The 15574-nt window shown below is 45.7% G+C and overlaps 8 protein-coding genes across 8 annotated transcripts; 5 read left to right on the plus strand and 3 right to left on the minus strand.

Annotated features, from left to right (window-relative positions):
• Positions 1–282: 282 nt before the first annotated feature.
• KL928_004296 (uncharacterized protein) lies at positions 283–2391 on the minus strand (the record flags this gene model as incomplete). Its single annotated transcript, XM_043204978.1, has 1 exon — positions 283–2391. One exon carries the CDS (start codon positions 2389–2391, stop codon positions 283–285), a length of 2109 nt encoding a protein of 702 aa, XP_043058363.1.
• A 565-nt stretch (positions 2392–2956) lies between these two features.
• Positions 2957–7708, plus strand: KL928_004297 (uncharacterized protein; the record flags this gene model as incomplete). Its single annotated transcript, XM_043204979.1, has 1 exon — positions 2957–7708. The coding sequence occupies one exon, from the start codon at positions 2957–2959 to the stop codon at positions 7706–7708; it is 4752 nt and encodes a 1583-aa protein (XP_043058364.1).
• A 173-nt stretch (positions 7709–7881) lies between these two features.
• Positions 7882–8763, plus strand: KL928_004298 (uncharacterized protein; the record flags this gene model as incomplete). The annotated part of the gene is made up of 1 exon (XM_043204980.1): positions 7882–8763. One exon carries the CDS (start codon positions 7882–7884, stop codon positions 8761–8763), a length of 882 nt encoding a protein of 293 aa, XP_043058365.1.
• A 116-nt stretch (positions 8764–8879) lies between these two features.
• KL928_004299 (uncharacterized protein) lies at positions 8880–10409 on the plus strand (the record flags this gene model as incomplete). Its single annotated transcript, XM_043204981.1, has 1 exon — positions 8880–10409. One exon carries the CDS (start codon positions 8880–8882, stop codon positions 10407–10409), a length of 1530 nt encoding a protein of 509 aa, XP_043058366.1.
• A 5-nt stretch (positions 10410–10414) lies between these two features.
• KL928_004300 (uncharacterized protein) lies at positions 10415–11662 on the minus strand (the record flags this gene model as incomplete). Its single annotated transcript, XM_043204984.1, has 1 exon — positions 10415–11662. One exon carries the CDS (start codon positions 11660–11662, stop codon positions 10415–10417), a length of 1248 nt encoding a protein of 415 aa, XP_043058367.1.
• Positions 11663–11778: 116 nt separating this feature from the next.
• Positions 11779–12175, plus strand: KL928_004301 (uncharacterized protein; the record flags this gene model as incomplete). Its single annotated transcript, XM_043204985.1, has 2 exons — positions 11779–11879; positions 11986–12175. 2 exons carry the CDS (start codon positions 11779–11781, stop codon positions 12173–12175), a joined length of 291 nt encoding a protein of 96 aa, XP_043058368.1.
• Positions 12176–12198: 23 nt separating this feature from the next.
• KL928_004302 (uncharacterized protein) lies at positions 12199–13512 on the minus strand (the record flags this gene model as incomplete). The annotated part of the gene is made up of 1 exon (XM_043204986.1): positions 12199–13512. One exon carries the CDS (start codon positions 13510–13512, stop codon positions 12199–12201), a length of 1314 nt encoding a protein of 437 aa, XP_043058369.1.
• Positions 13513–14187: 675 nt separating this feature from the next.
• KL928_004303 (uncharacterized protein) lies at positions 14188–15450 on the plus strand (the record flags this gene model as incomplete). Its single annotated transcript, XM_043204987.1, has 1 exon — positions 14188–15450. The coding sequence occupies one exon, from the start codon at positions 14188–14190 to the stop codon at positions 15448–15450; it is 1263 nt and encodes a 420-aa protein (XP_043058370.1).
• Positions 15451–15574: the final 124 nt, after the last annotated feature.

Consider the following 15574-nt stretch of genomic DNA (forward strand, 5'->3'; position numbering starts at 1 on the left):
ACGAGGTATGCTGGCAAAACGTCTGTTATAGAATTGAATTAGACGGTCAACCGGGTGTGGCATCAAACTCCAGTAGTGCCCAGTGAAACCAAATAGTATTGAATTTATAAAACCTCCGGCAACAATTGACAATCAAAAAGCCTTCCTGCACGAATTTGCTAAATAGCGAGAAAAATAAAAATACGCGGAAAACCGTACTATTACGTACTTTAAATAATATTTCAATGTATCTACATTTCCATTAGCTATTATTAACACACCGTTAAAAATCGATCATGTGAATTAATCAACTTCCTCCATAGCGGAATCAGCAACAGCCTCTTCAGATGGCGCTTCGGTAGCCTGTTCAGCAGGAGCCTCAGCCTCCTCGTCGATGTTGAGACCAATGGCAATCAAAGAGTTGATTCTCTTGGCGAACGAGGTTGGCTCGTCCAGAGAGAATCCAGAAGTCAACAGAGCAGTGTCAAACAACAGGGTGGTCAAGTTCTTGACAACCTTGTCCTCCGGACCGCTTTCCTCAACCTTTGCCTTCAAAGCCTTGATGATAGGAGACTTTGGAGAAATCTCAAAGATCTTCTTCGAAGCCATGTAAGCAGACATAGAGGTGTCTCTCAAGGCTTGTGCCTTCATGATTCTCTCCATGTTAGCAGACCATCCGAATTGTCCGGTTCTGATAGCAGCTGGCGAGTCGACAAGCTTGAAGGAAACAACAACCTTCTCCACTTGGTCTCCCAGGATGTCCTTCAGAGTCTTGGTCAATGGTTCGTATGCCTTGGTGATCTCCTCTCTCTCCTTCTTCTCCTCCTCAGACTCCTCAAGCTCGAAGTCCTTGGTGATATCCACCAGCTTCTTGTCTTCGAACTCCTTCAGCTGGGTCATGGCGTACTCGTCAATTGGGTCGACCAAGAACAGCACTTCAAAGTTCTTGGCTTTCAGAGCGTCCAGGAATGGAGAGTTCTCAACAGCCTTGATAGACTCACCGGTGATGTAGTAGATGTTCTTTTGGTGTTCTGGCATTCTGGTGACGTAGTCAGACAGAGAAGTCAGCTCATCAGTTGACTTAGTAGAGTTGAATCTCAACAGTTTGGCCAGAGCTCCTCTGTTTTGTTGGTCCTCGTGAATACCCAACTTGATGTTCTTCGAGAAGGCGGTGTAGAACTTGTCGAATTGCTCCTGGTCCTCGGCGATTTCATTGAAGGTCTCAATGAGTTTCTTGACAATGTTCTTTCTGATGACCTTCAAGATCTTGTTCTGTTGCAACATCTCTCTGGACAAGTTCAATGGCAGATCCTCAGAGTCAACAACACCCTTGACGAAAGAGAGCCACTCTGGAATAAGCTCCTCAGCTTCATCAGTGATAAACACTCTTCTAACGTAAAGTTTGATGTTGTTCTTCTTCTTCTTGGACTCGAACAAGTCGAATGGAGCTCTCTTTGGAATGAACAGAATAGCCTTGAACTCCAATTGACCTTCAACAGAGAAGTGCTTGACAGCCAATGGGTCTTCCCAGTCGTTGGAGATCGACTTGTAAAAAGCGTTGTACTCTTCCTGTGTGACTTCGGATGGGTTTCTGGTCCACAATGGCTTGGTCTTGTTGAGCTCCTCGGTCTCAGTGACAAGCTCCTTGACTTTCTTTGGCTCCTTCTTCTCCTCTTCGTCCTTGACTTCTTCGACCTTAGCCTCCTTGGACTCTTCGTCTTTAGACTCCTCGTCTTTCTTCTCTTCTTCTTCTGGAACCTCCTTCTCGACCTCCTTGGTAACAACCAACTGGATTGGGTAAGAAACAAACTCAGAATGTCTCTTCACAACCTCCTTGATTCTCTTCTCCTCAAGGTACTCGAGTTGGTCATCCTTCAGGAACAGTCTGATAATGGAACCTCTGCCGATTCTCTCGTTCTCCTCGTCAAGAGTAACAGTGAACTTTCCACCAGCGTTGGATTCCCAAATGTATTGCTCGTCGTCGTTGTTCTTCGAGATCACCTGAACGCGGTCGGCAACCAAGAATAGCGAGTAGAAACCAACACCGAATTGTCCAATCATGGACACATCAGCACCTGCGGAGAGGGCCTCCATGAAAGCCTTGGTGCCGGACTTGGCGATGGTACCAAGGTTCTTGACCAATTCAGCTTTGGTCATACCAATACCGGAATCTCTGATCTCAAGGATCTTTTGTTCTGGCTTTGGAGTGATTCTGATGAACAGCTCTGGCTCAGTCTCGAGCACAGATGGATCAGAGAGGGCCTGGTATCTGATCTTGTCCAGCGCATCCGAGGCGTTCGAGATCAACTCTCTAAGGAAGATCTCCTTGTTCGAATACACAGTGTTAATGAACAAGGACATCAACTGAGAGATCTCAGCCTGGAACTCATATGATTCAGTTTTGTTCGACATGATGTCTTATTGTAGTTTCCAAAATTTCAAGAAAAAAAACCCGATCCTACTTGGGGGCGAGAGGCTTCTTTAAATATGCTGCTCATTGCAATATCCTTTCTTTCCAAAGTCGACCAAGTTTTTCGTCTAGAAAGTTCCACGATAAAATAAAAAATATATTTTTTAGGGTCGATCGACCCAAGGAGAATATTCGAGACTAGGTTTTGGGAGCCACAACGTCCTGATAACACTATGATCTGTTCTAGATTCCTGCTGATGAACTACTAGAGGTATCTTGTTAAGAGCGCCTTCATGAAGCTTTAATGGACCGCTTCTCAAAATCAATAAACGCAGCTTTTCTCCTTAAAAGGGATTAGAGACCGAATAGAATGAATGCGTCTCATTCATGTTATTCCCCCTATCGGCGTCAACTCAGTAGATCTGATCTCGCTTATTCAAGCCTCTATCTCTCTCCCAAATCGAAAACATCCCTGCACCAAAAATTACACATACACCTGAGACCTCGTGTTTTTGTTTACAATAAGTTGTGTGTTTACAATTAATCCAAGACGTTTTTCTTTCAGCCATGTCGATGAGCACGTCTGTTCGGAAGGATGGCAAGAAAAATCTGGCTTCCCAGTACTTGGAGGCAATAAGCATGCCCCACTTGTCACCTCTGAAACCAACAAACTCATATAGCAGCAGCACTCCTAGCTCTCCAACCAAAAGAGCTACTACTGCCAATCTCAAAGAAAACGAGAACCCCTTCAAATCTCCCCAGAAAACAACGTTTTTAGAGAATGACTCCCCTGTGAAGAGACTGATCAAACAAAAAGAACAAGATACCATTGAGAACAACGCCTCAAACTTTATACCCATTCCTGCTCCATTTAATTCTAATCAACCTAGGCCTGAGCCACTGCATAAACCCACCAGGAGCGAGATCAAGACTATGGGCCAAATTAGTAGTGCGATATCTAACTCTCCATCACTGAAAAACCTGAACAAGCTGAGGACAATCGAGAACAAGTTGCGCAAGACTTCGCGTGTTGAGTCGGTCTCCAAGAAATTTCAATCAACACCAGTAGGTGCTGACCTACCATCGCAGGTCGAGGAAGAGCCTATCAAGTCTGGGTCCTGGATGGATCATGATAGAAAGTCACTTCAGGCGTACGAATTTTTGTGTCGTGTTGCAGAAATCAAGATATGGATTGAAGAGTGCTTGGACGTCAAGATTGATTTGCAAAACGACTCAATTGCCGAGTTTCAGGAGTATTTGAGGAACGGAATTCTGGTTGCAAAACTCGCTCAAAAGTTTGGCTACTCTAAAGTCAAGAACATCTACTACGGAGAAAACAACCCGTCAGGTACAAACTACAAAAACAAAAGCGGTCTGTACTTCAAATTTACTGAGAACATTGTCGTGTTCCTCGAGTTCCTCAGAAGCATACAGCTTCCCGAGATGTTCATTTTTGAGACAGCGGATTTGTTCGAGACCAAAAACATACCTAAAGTCATTTTCTGCTTGCACGCACTGAGCTATATGATGTCAGCTACGAAGAAGGCGCCTCAATTGAAACGCTTAGAAAAATATGATATAAAGGACTCTGACATCAAGAAGATTCAAATCAAAATAAGAGGTCTCAAATTACCGAATTTCAAGAACATTGATGATGGGGTCCGAGTCAACCTTGGAGACAGCTTGATTACGACGAGGGAATCTAAGGAAGAAGACAAGCCACAGATAGAGACCAAGCTGGATACTGCCTTAGTCAACACTGTAGAACCATTGGACACAACCTTAGTTATAGAGGAGACTGCGCAAGCTAGACACTTATTTAAAGAAAAACACAACCAAGACGATTTTGATGTTGACATCGAGGAGATTCACGCCAAATACACTTCCATGATCGATCATGACAATGGTTTAAGCCTGAAGCCAGCAAGTGAGCACACTTATGTTGCTGAGCTCATCCAGCTGCAAGCTATTGCACGAGGAACACTTCTGCGCTACGAATTGTTTGTAAACAAGTTCATGCTCAAGGTGTTCACGCCGGATATCATCAGATTCCAGTCTCTTATCAGAGGGTCACTGGTTAGATCCAAAAAGGCCACCACTCACCAGTCACTCATGGCAAATTCGAGATCCCTTTCTGTGCTTCAGGCCATTCTGAAAAATGCCAAACGGGAGGATAAATACTCGGCAACACGGTCCAAACTGTTAAAAAATGAAAGTTCGATTGTTCAGCTACAAAGCTTCATCAGAGGCGGATTTGCAAGAGAAAAGAAATTCGCTGATAGAAAAGCGCTTCTTGGACAAACAAGTGCGATTATCAAATTACAAGCCTGTATCAGGGGAAAGTTGATAAGGGAGCACAAAAAATATCTACAGCACAAACTTGCTCATCGAACACGAAAGGCTCCAAGAAGAGGTATTCCTATTAGTGTTTCTTGCCAAGAACACCTGTCCATCCATTACCTTGAAAAAGATTACAGGCTTAATGAGTTGCTAGCCATTTGCAGGGGCAAACTGGTTAGGGAAGATATTGCGCACAAACATAAACAACTTTACAAACAAGCATCTGCTGTGAAACAACTACAAACAATATTTAGAGGTGTCTTACAGAGGTTCTATATTGAGATTCTTCAGGATGACTTACAGGATGCCGAGGAATCAATCATAGGTCTTCAGTCTGACATCAGGGGTTACCTACAGCGAAAACGTATAAGGGATAGAGAAGACTGGTTTAGAAAACCCGAAAATCTTGAAAAGATTATCAAACTTCAAAACTGGTTCCGTGCTGCTCGCACTAAGCACGATTATAAATCCTTGATCTATGAGAAAAACCCTCCTTTGAAAGCTATAAAGAATTTCATCAACTTGCTTGACGGCCCTGGCTCTGAACTCGAGGACGAAAAAAAGATTCAGAAATACAAGGATGAAATTGCAAAAGAGACAAGAAGAATTGAGCAATGGGAGCTGGATCTTAGTCAGCTAGGTGCCAAGATTCAGCTTCTTAAGAAGAACAATGTTTCTCTGGATGAGCTTCTCAAGTTCAAAGATGAAAACATGAACTTGACTGGTTATTCCAACAACCTCAACGAAAGTCTTAGTAAGAGCTTAGGAGCAAACCCTGAGCAGCTCTTGATTAAGCCAATCAGAACTCTGACCAGGTTGTATGAGAAATTTTTCTATCTGCTGCAGACGAAGCCATGTTACTTGGGCCATCTGTTGACTTTAGTCGACAATGAGTCCATTACTTTAGATTTGAGCAGTGGCTCCATTGAAGGCTGGATATTGAAATGTTTCAACTTTAGCAACTTTTCCGCACCGGCATCAACCGCTCCTAAGCGTGAAGAATTTCTTCTCATGCAATTGATATTGTTTGCCTCGAATGAGTGCTTCGAGCAACTGGGCTCTATTGCACGGCTGAAAAACTACATCAAATCCAGACAAACGGTGACAAACAGAAGCACGAAAAGTTGGGAGTCTCTCCTCATGACTTATGTCAATTTACCTCAGCAAAGAGCATTAGCAAAGAGTATATTGGCCGACTGTGTTTGGAAAGTGATTACAGACGAAGACGCATCTTACGAACCTGATCCTGCAGCCATTTATAAAGACATCATTGAGCGTGATGAGCTTGAAGGTCGCATGACTTTAAAGTCGATAGACGACTTAGACAACATGGATCCAATTGACGATGATGACACTAGAAGACAATTTGTGAAAAACTTGACAGATTTAAGAGAAGCATCCTACGACGTGATGAAAACAATAGGTAATATTGTCGACAAAGCTCCTGTGTTTATCAGAGTAATCTGCCGTGGGGTCTATGACCAAATGAAAAAGCTCTATCCAGGAGAATCAGAGAGATTTTATCTCAGCGCTGCGGGTTCGATATTCATGAAGTCATATGTGCTACCTATACTACTCAAGCCGGAGAATTATGGAATTAATATAAATGACATTGTCGAAGATGAGTCTCATGTTTCAAAAGTTGGGGACAACCTTTTGCAAGTTGCCAAAGTCTTAAACCAGTTGGTTTTAATGAGACCTTTCAATACTGAAAATGTGTACTTGCAGCCATTAAACCCATTTGTCGAGGAGTTCGTGGAAGGTGTCAGGAAAATTCTCAAAGACCTCATTGACGTGGGCACAATCGAAGAAGCGTATCAGATGAAATCAGCATATGATGATATGGTTTCCAACCAAAAGCCTAAGTTGGAACTATTGAAGGACGACATTTCAGAACTGTTGCAAATAGTTTTTGACCACCAGGATGTCCTGGTATCACAAAAAAACGATTATTTGCACTTCTTGCTGATGGAAATTGAAGAGTATTCTTCTTATCACAACAAGATTGAGACCAGAAACAGTCTGGTTGAGATGTATTTGCAACCAATTGCCGAAAGTACCGATCCCGAAGTTGTTGGTACTAAGGTGGCTTTGTTGGAGGTGAAGGAATATCTGATATACATTATCAAAGTGCAAGATGGTGCCGATCTGCTGGACTTACTACTGAGCGAGATTACTCCGCTTGACGAGTTCCGATTCAAGGAAATAATCAAGGAAGAGAAGGCCAACAGTGCCCTACCCGAATTTGGCATGGAGAGACGAACAGTGCGCAAGATTCACAATTCAACGTTCCCGCAGTTAAAGAAGCGTGCCATTGAACTGCTTCTTGAACTGGAAAATAATGGATACATTAGCCGTGAAGACGGCTACCAGGCAATTCTCAACGAGATAGCGCATGACATTAAGATGAACAAATCGAAAAAGGAGGAGAGAGAGCGCCAGCTCAAGCTAGTTATTGACACACTGACCAAGTTAAAGAAGAAAGAGAGAACTTGCTCGAAGGTTTACTCAGACTATATCAAGGAAATTGATAGGGTGATGATGCGCATGCAGCATCAGAGTGTGCACAAGAAAAAGGGACCCTTACTCAAGTACTTCTCAAGGCAATATTACCACGAGAAAGAGCTCAAGAAGAAAAAAGGATATGTTCCTAAATTTGGTTCTTACAAGCACTCCGCCAAACATCTGATGGATCACCATATCCTGATTGAGTTCTGCAATACTAGTCTCACTTCTTTTGCATTGAGTCGGATTCATTTCACCATCAGCTGTGAGCGTCAGGGAGAGTTTACGTTCGATATTTCCAAAAATTCTCTTGGTGTTAGTGGCCATGAAAGGATTACCATGGACGATTTCCTCAATCTACAATACGAACACAAGAAAACTGTCAAATTATTTGATGAGAGCGTTTTATTCGATACGGACAACTTAGTGGCGTTTATTTTCAAGAAGTTCTATGAGGTGCACGAGAATGTATAGACTACCATAAAATATTCTACTACGCGAATGAAGTAAAAATAAAATAAATAAACTATTTTGCTTATGACTCGATGGTAACTGTCACACGGATCTGTTGCACCATTGCATCGACCTTCCCCAAGTTTGTGTGCACGGCACTACTTGTATGGTCCTACTATGCGATAATCTTCAAAATGGTCCTTGGTGTGATAGACGGGTCAGCGAGCAAATTGGCCATTTTTGTCATTATAACCTTACTTGAGGCCTTGTGTCTGATATCATATTACTTGGTCGTGGCGGTGGGTCCAGGCTCGCCCACAGAATTCTCTGAGCTTTGCTGTCTCCAGCCTGATCCTGCCGTCCGTCTTGAACCTCCAGAATTTCTCAAGTCAAACACAGTAATGGTGAAAAGAGATGGAGGGTACCGTTTCTGCAACAAGTGCAAAGTTTGGAAGCCTGACAGATGCCACCACTGCTCATCGTGCGAACAATGCGTTCTACGGATGGACCATCATTGCCCATGGTTTGCAGATTGCATCGGGTTCAAAAACCACAAATTCTTCGTTCAATTTCTTATTTATACGTCATTTTACACGGGGCTGGCTACCTTTATCTCAGGATACTGTCTATACAAGATCTACTACCTGCAAAGCGTTTCTCTGGATAAGTTCTCGTTGCACACTATGTTTGTGTTTGTGCTGGGAGCCGTCATGTGGCTGTGTGTTTCCGTGTTCACGCTGTTCACGATATACCAGCTACTAGTAAACAGAACGACGCTTGAATCATACGAAAGTCACGGGTATCGCTCGAGCGGCAACTCGCATGAAATAGGAAACATCTTTGATCTTGGATACAAGCAAAACTGGTGCTCCATCATGGGCACCACCTGGATGGAGTGGCTGCTACCAATCCGCACCTCTTCTGAGTACGGATCTGGCCTCACGTTCCAAGTGAACGACTTGGTGTACCGCAAGCTACAGCAGGAGGTCCAGTTGCAGGAGAGACTGTCTCAGGAGATTACAAACTACAGGTCGTTGCAGAAACAAATCAACAAGTCTGCACTTCCTCCCGCATAGCCAGCTCTTCGCGTCCCAATAAAAAATATGTACGTACACCTCGCACCGAAGACGACATTTTCCATGTTGCCCTTAAAGTTGTAGAAAGTAAGTGTTTTTTTATCTCTTACGATAGAATGATCTTTGAGCTAAAACCTTTTGACGAGCTGAAAGTGGGCACCAGCAGCAAGAAGCGGGTCGCGTACTTTTATGACTCCGACGTGGGCAACTACGCCTACGGTGCTGGACACCCAATGAAGCCACACAGAATAAGGATGGCGCACTCATTGATCATGAACTACGGATTGTACAAGAAGATGGAGATCTATCGGGCTAAACCGGCCACCAAACAAGAGATGTGTCAATTTCACACCGACGAATACATCGACTTCCTCGCCAGAGCCACTCCGGACAACTTAGAAATGTTTGCCAAAGAACAGGCCAAGTTCAACGTTGGAGACGACTGTCCTGTTTTCGACGGGCTTTTTGAATACTGCGGTATTTCTGGGGGAGGGTCGATGGAAGGAGCCGCTAGATTAAATAGAGGAAAGTGCGATATTGCCATCAACTACGCTGGAGGTTTGCACCACGCCAAAAAATCCGAGGCCTCGGGTTTCTGTTATGTGAACGACATTGTCTTGGGTATCATCGAGCTGCTCAGATACCATCCGCGCGTGCTGTATATTGATATCGATGTGCACCATGGTGATGGTGTTGAGGAAGCTTTCTACACCACGGATCGTGTGATGACCTGCTCATTCCACAAGTATGGAGAATTTTTCCCTGGTACGGGTGAGCTCAGAGATATTGGTGTGGGCAAGGGAAAATACCACGCTGTGAACATTCCCCTAAGAGACGGTATTGACGATGCCACCTACAAGTCGATTTTCGAGCCCGTTATCCAGAGAATCATGGACTGGTATCAGCCTTCTGCCGTTGTTCTCCAGTGTGGTGGAGACTCGCTTTCCGGGGACAAGCTTGGCTGTTTCAATCTTTCCATGCGCGGACACGCCAACTGTGTCAATTTTGTCAAGTCGTTCAATGTGCCGACGATGGTTGTGGGTGGTGGAGGATATACGATGAGAAACGTGGCGAGAACATGGGCTTTCGAGACCGGTTTGCTGAACGAGACGTTGTTAGACGCTGAACTGCCCTTCAATGACTACTACGAGTACTTTGGACCGGACTACAAGCTGGACGTGAGACCATCCAACATGCACAATGCCAACTCTCCGGAGTATCTCAACAGAATTCTCACTCAAGTATTTGCCAACCTCGAGAACACAAAGCACGCTCCATCGGTTCAGATGCAAGAGGTTCCGCCGGATCTCGTGGACTTTGACGACGATCCTGAGGAGGACACTAAGGAAGCCATCGACACCAGAGGTGGCTCTCAAAAAGCGCACGACGAGCGAATTGTTCCCGAAAACGAGTTCTATGATAAGGATGAGGACGCGGTTAGAGCAAAGGATTCGACTGACTACAATCAGGCTGAGAAGAAGCCAACTCCTTCGATCATTCCCGCTAGTTACTACAATGAGGTTGCAGAGGATATGGTGCGGGAGCTAGAACAGGACGAGAAAAACGAACACAAGGAGGCATCCAACGAAGCTACTATAACGCCCGCCTCGAACGGAAACGGAAACTATGTGAACGAAAACAATTAAAAATATTATGGATGAACGTCGTTTATGCTTTTGAAACCGGAGTTGAATCCCAGCAAGTTGTTGATGCCTGTCACCCAGTCACCTTTTGTACGCGCGACACACCAAAGACCAGTTTTGGCTTCATCGGTCGTGGTCTTTTTCTTCAGTGATATGGAGGTCGGGAGGTTCCACGAAGGGTCCAATAGGGAGCCCGACTCTGAAACAACGTGTATCTCGTCGCCCGCTGTGAGTTTCAGCTGAGGCATCCCGTCGATCGACAACTTTGCCGAGCATTCGTGTCCGCTCAGACTCTTGCTTCTGACGACTACCTTGATGTGCGAAATAGATGGGAGAATCAAAGGTCTAAAAGAAAGAGACCTGGGACACACGGGGGTGAGTAGAATGCATGGAACCACTGGGTGGACCATGGACCCACCAGCAGAAAGAGAATATGCGGTTGATCCTGTGGGCGTAGCAAAAATTAGACCATCTGCGGTGGTTGTTGTGAGGAAGTGGCCGTTTACATAAACGTCCAAGTTTATAAGACTTGGCAGCGACCCGCGATGGAGCACTATATCGTTCATGGCGTGCATCTGTGATAGTTCGTCCGAACCACTTCTGTACATCGAATTTGGATTCGAATCTGTAATTGTACTCTTTTTAACAATGTGACATTCCAGTCTCTCTCTGCGTAACATCAAGGCTCTGCTCTCGAATACCTGCTTGAAAGCTTCCTTGAAGTCTTTGAAATCGAAAGGAAGCAAGAATCCCAAAGTTCCCAGGCTGAACGAAAGTATTGGCGGCACCTGGGTATTTGAGAAGAGAGAAACGCCCCTTAATATGGTTCCATCTCCTCCAAGAGAAACAATCATGTCGGTCTTGCTGACAATTTCTTCGCTCTTGCCCGTATACAAAACGTGCTTGACATTTCCGCCGGATTTATTGAATACCTCGGGATTTTCGTTGAACTCCTTGGCAACTTCTTCAGTGACTATTACGGTGCAATTAGGGTAGGAAGAGTGGACGTGGGAGATGAACTGAGCTGTCGCAAATGAAACGTCCTCTTTCCGCGGTTTCTTAACCACCAATATATTCGAAGGGGGTGCTTGCCAAACGAGGTTTCTGAAAAAGGAGTGCGGATTTTGGGCGTATTGGGGGAATTGGCGCGGCTTCAACTGGGTCACCGACTCAATCTTGACATTTGAAAGCGAAACAGTGCTCGTGGAGAACAGCTTCCTCGACCAAAGAGTCCTGGGCACCCTCAATGATATCATTTACAGTTTATCAGAAAAACCTGGGGTTTTTTTTAAAATTTAATTTTTCATGAGTCAATCGTACTCGGAATTGTGAAAGAAGGAAAACATGTGTTGCGTTTCATGAATTTGACATAATGCCGTTAAACATTGCTACTCAACTGACACTGCATACTGTGGTAGCTGCATATCAGCTCATCATCAACACAGAGCAAACTGTGGTTGAGGCGGGAAAGGGGTTACCCGGCCGAACGATGGTATATAAAGCGATTTTCAAAGAATTTTTTTTCCAACGCAAAACCACAGACAGGCTGGCACCCCGATCGCATCCTTTCGAGGTTGAGCCTCTTTCGGGAGCGCTCTGACCCAGGACATCATGGATACAGGTGCCAGGCTTCGGTCTTCACGCTTGTACTGGAGAACAACGTGTCAATCTTGGGTGCAGTGGACCATCTGAAGCTCCTTGTAGCTTCTAAGGACCCGCCTTCGTGCATCCGTATGGGGTCGACTGCAAGGATTGGCACAACATTATAGTGTATTTATAGCTTATTAGCAGTCTATCTGTAACTGGCCAGGAACTTGATGACAGGTGAGAAGACTCTGTCTTCCACGTCCGAGGCCCAAAGGGTATCCATATGCTCGTAGTTTTCTATACCCACAATCTGTACCGGACAGGAGAGTTGGTCAACGGTCTTGTCGATGTCGATAAGCGAATCTGACATCCCGTAAACTAGCAACATTGGGGTGGTGATGGTCAGCGTGGGGAATGGCGCAACTCTATTAGTTTTCGAGGTAGCTCCGCTCAAATACACCAGCTTTGATCCGGAAGCTCCTCCTTCGTCGTACATCTGAAATCTTTTGCTGTTAATGATCTGGAACCAGTGGATCACGCTTTTCACGCTCGAAGGTGAGAACATGTGCGCGTAGCCGAGCTTTTTCTGCGATTCGGTGACATTGTGCGACCTCCAGTTGAACAGAAACACTAGAGACTTGTCCACAACGGTCTGGTACAACTGCGGGCCCATCAACTTCTGCCAAAAGACAACCGACGGAAGAAGAGCACGACGTCCGAAGAGTCTGTACATGAGATTTGGCGCAGAGTTGACGAAGAACTTCAGCAGTGGATGGCTGAGCCCTTGTGGAATCATTGCAGGCGACAGCCCTATGAACTGCTTGATCTTGGAGTTGAGTGAAAAATCGAGCGATAGCGCAGCCAGACACTGCGCAGAGCCCTGACTGAAGCCGATGTAGGTGAGGTCTTTCTCGTCTGTAGCGCGCAAGATGTAGTCTATGGTGTCTGGAATGTCGAACATGGCAAACTGGTCCAGCGAGTAGTCCCAAAACTTGACATCGCGTGAGGAAAACGTAAGATGTTTGCGAGAATATTTATTCCCGCGATTATTGCCTAGCCAGACATCGTAGCCCAGTTCCAGCAGGCGGAACGGAAGACAACGTGACGTGGTGTCTCCCAGCACAAATAGCTCACTGTTGGTGAGCAGGCCATGATGCATGTACACCACTGGCGCGTTTTTAGGTGCGTGCTTCGATATTATTCTGTGGAGTGATAACAGATATCCGTCTCTGGTCTGGACAACATGTTCGTGCACTTTATATCCATGGGCGTGCACTATCTGCACGATATCAACCGCATCGAGAATTCTGTCGTGGAAGCGACAATCACCGTTGACTTTCCTTGTAGGAGAGACTGCGGGAGAGTTCCGCGGTTCTGTTGACGAAACGTTGTCGGGCTTGCTGAAGGGCGACTGGAAGGACGCGAGCACGCTCTCGAGGCCAAGGGTGTGCAGCACCAGCAGGGGGAACTGGATGGCTATCGCTATGATGTTCAGCAGCACGTTCGAAGCGGCGCCCATCAGGTTGTAGAATAAATTTCTGTTTATTCATCTGCGTAGTGGATTTTGGTCAAGAAGCAGCAGCACAGCCCGAGATTAGTAAATTTGCGAGTTTTAGTAGATGGCAACTTGACCGTGGTGGAGCGGGAAACTTCCATGCAGAAGCCGACGACCGATGGCTGGACCCAGCTACGGTCCAGATGGCAATTAAAAAAGTACAAGTTGCAGACATAATCGGGCGAGAAATGCCAGGCCACTAAAGTTGCAGGCTCAAAAGAGCAACAGGTTTTGACTCAAAGCGAGGATCGCACAAGCGAAATGTCCTCTGTCCGGTCCGGCTGTCCTCTCAAAATGATTCCGCTAATCAAGGGGAAGCATATTAAGTGCTCGGACAATTAAAATACCAAGCCTATTGATACCACTGGAACTCCATACTTTAGTCATATTGTAAATGCCGCACATCATCTGATGGATCGTTCTGGCAACAGAACTATTAGTAGTACTTTGCGCACACGCATATATTCTGATTCCTTTACGTTGTTATGCAGCTTATATCCGATTATTAATTTATCTGCTCGGTTTCGGTAGATTATATGTAAGCCGACCGAGGGGTTTTTAGTCAGACATAAATATGGTCCAAAGTGCACTTCAGCCCATCAGAAAAGTGCATACAGCGCTCCACAGATACCATTGACCATGCCTCTCTCGTCCACATTGTCGTCGCCCGACCGGTACGGCGACAGAAAAGCCCAGCAGCAGAAGAAGAAAAGAGTCGGCAAGGCTTGCGACTCGTGCAGACTCAAGAAGACCAAGTGCTCAGGAAAACAGCCTTGCGAGAAGTGTCAGGCAGACAACAAGATCTGTATCTATACCGAGCGTAAAAAGAGCCGGGATAAAAGTTACTCCTATGATTACGTCGAGCTGATCGAAAAGAGACTGCGCATAGTCAACAAGGCTTTGATAAATCTCTCGGAAATGGTGAAGCTCAATAAAACCGCAGAGTTGCAACAATTTGCGCAAAATATCACGTACAACGAGTACGACGAGGGTGTTCCAATATCCATCAACCAGGCCATTTCGCTGCTCGTTGACAAGTCGGACGTTGTAGACCATTCTGACAGCGAGACGAACCACGATCAATTGCAGGGCCGCGTCCCGCAGACCGAGTCTCAGGATAGCGCTCTTGAAGAGTCTTCGGAGTCAACTGTTCCTCAGCCGGCAGTCAAGAGGGAGGAGCTCTCCACGAGCTTCATCCCATATTCCTCGCCAGATTCGCTTACGCCAAGATCGGACGATCCGTTCTCGCCTCTTCCCCAGAACGACTTCAGCACGGAATTTATGTTTGAACAGCAGACGAATTCGACGCGTCTCGATGACATAAAAGAGGAAAAGAGCGACGATTTTTTCAGCCAGATGAGTCCTATGCCTACGAGTCTTATGATGGACGCAGACCAGCCTCCTGTGGAAAACGAGTCCTTCGATAACTACAGCTCGATGACCCCCGCGCAGTTTGATATTAGCGGATTCAAATCTGGGGCGGGCTTAGCAGCTGCAGCCGTCAATGGCCTTCTGGGCCGCTCGCAAGCCTCTGGCTCCGGTTCCGGATTTATGATGTCTGACTTCGATCTTAATTCCCCAGCATCGATGCTGGCCACCTCGCCCGATTCCTACAACTCCAAGACGGTCATTCCTGCTTCGATGAACCTTTCGCGCAACGACAGCTCGTACTCGTCCTACTTTGGAGAGGACTCCTACCTTGACTCCGCACATCCCCCAAGCAACCTGCAAAGATCTGCATCTACGAGGTCCACAGATAGCGGAAACAGAAAGCACGGAACGTTGCATAGAAACCACCATTCGTACTCGCAGCACCCTCATCCATACAAGAAGACAACACACTCTGTTGACGGTGCCCTTGTCTCCCCGACTCTGAAGGATGAGCTCCTCGGAATAAACTAATGTGATGAAGTTACGACTATAAAATTACACACTCCTATATTATTCAAATAGATACTTACTCAATGATTACTAAAAGATCCGTTTCACGTCAACTGATCGGTTCGGCATGCGCGAATATTTTTGC

This window comes from Ogataea angusta (assembly GCF_019207475.1).
Source record: "Ogataea angusta isolate 61-244 chromosome Unknown 61-244_NODE_9_length_489604_cov_89.567313, whole genome shotgun sequence".
In the NCBI taxonomy this organism is placed as follows: domain Eukaryota; kingdom Fungi; phylum Ascomycota; class Pichiomycetes; order Pichiales; family Pichiaceae; genus Ogataea; species Ogataea angusta.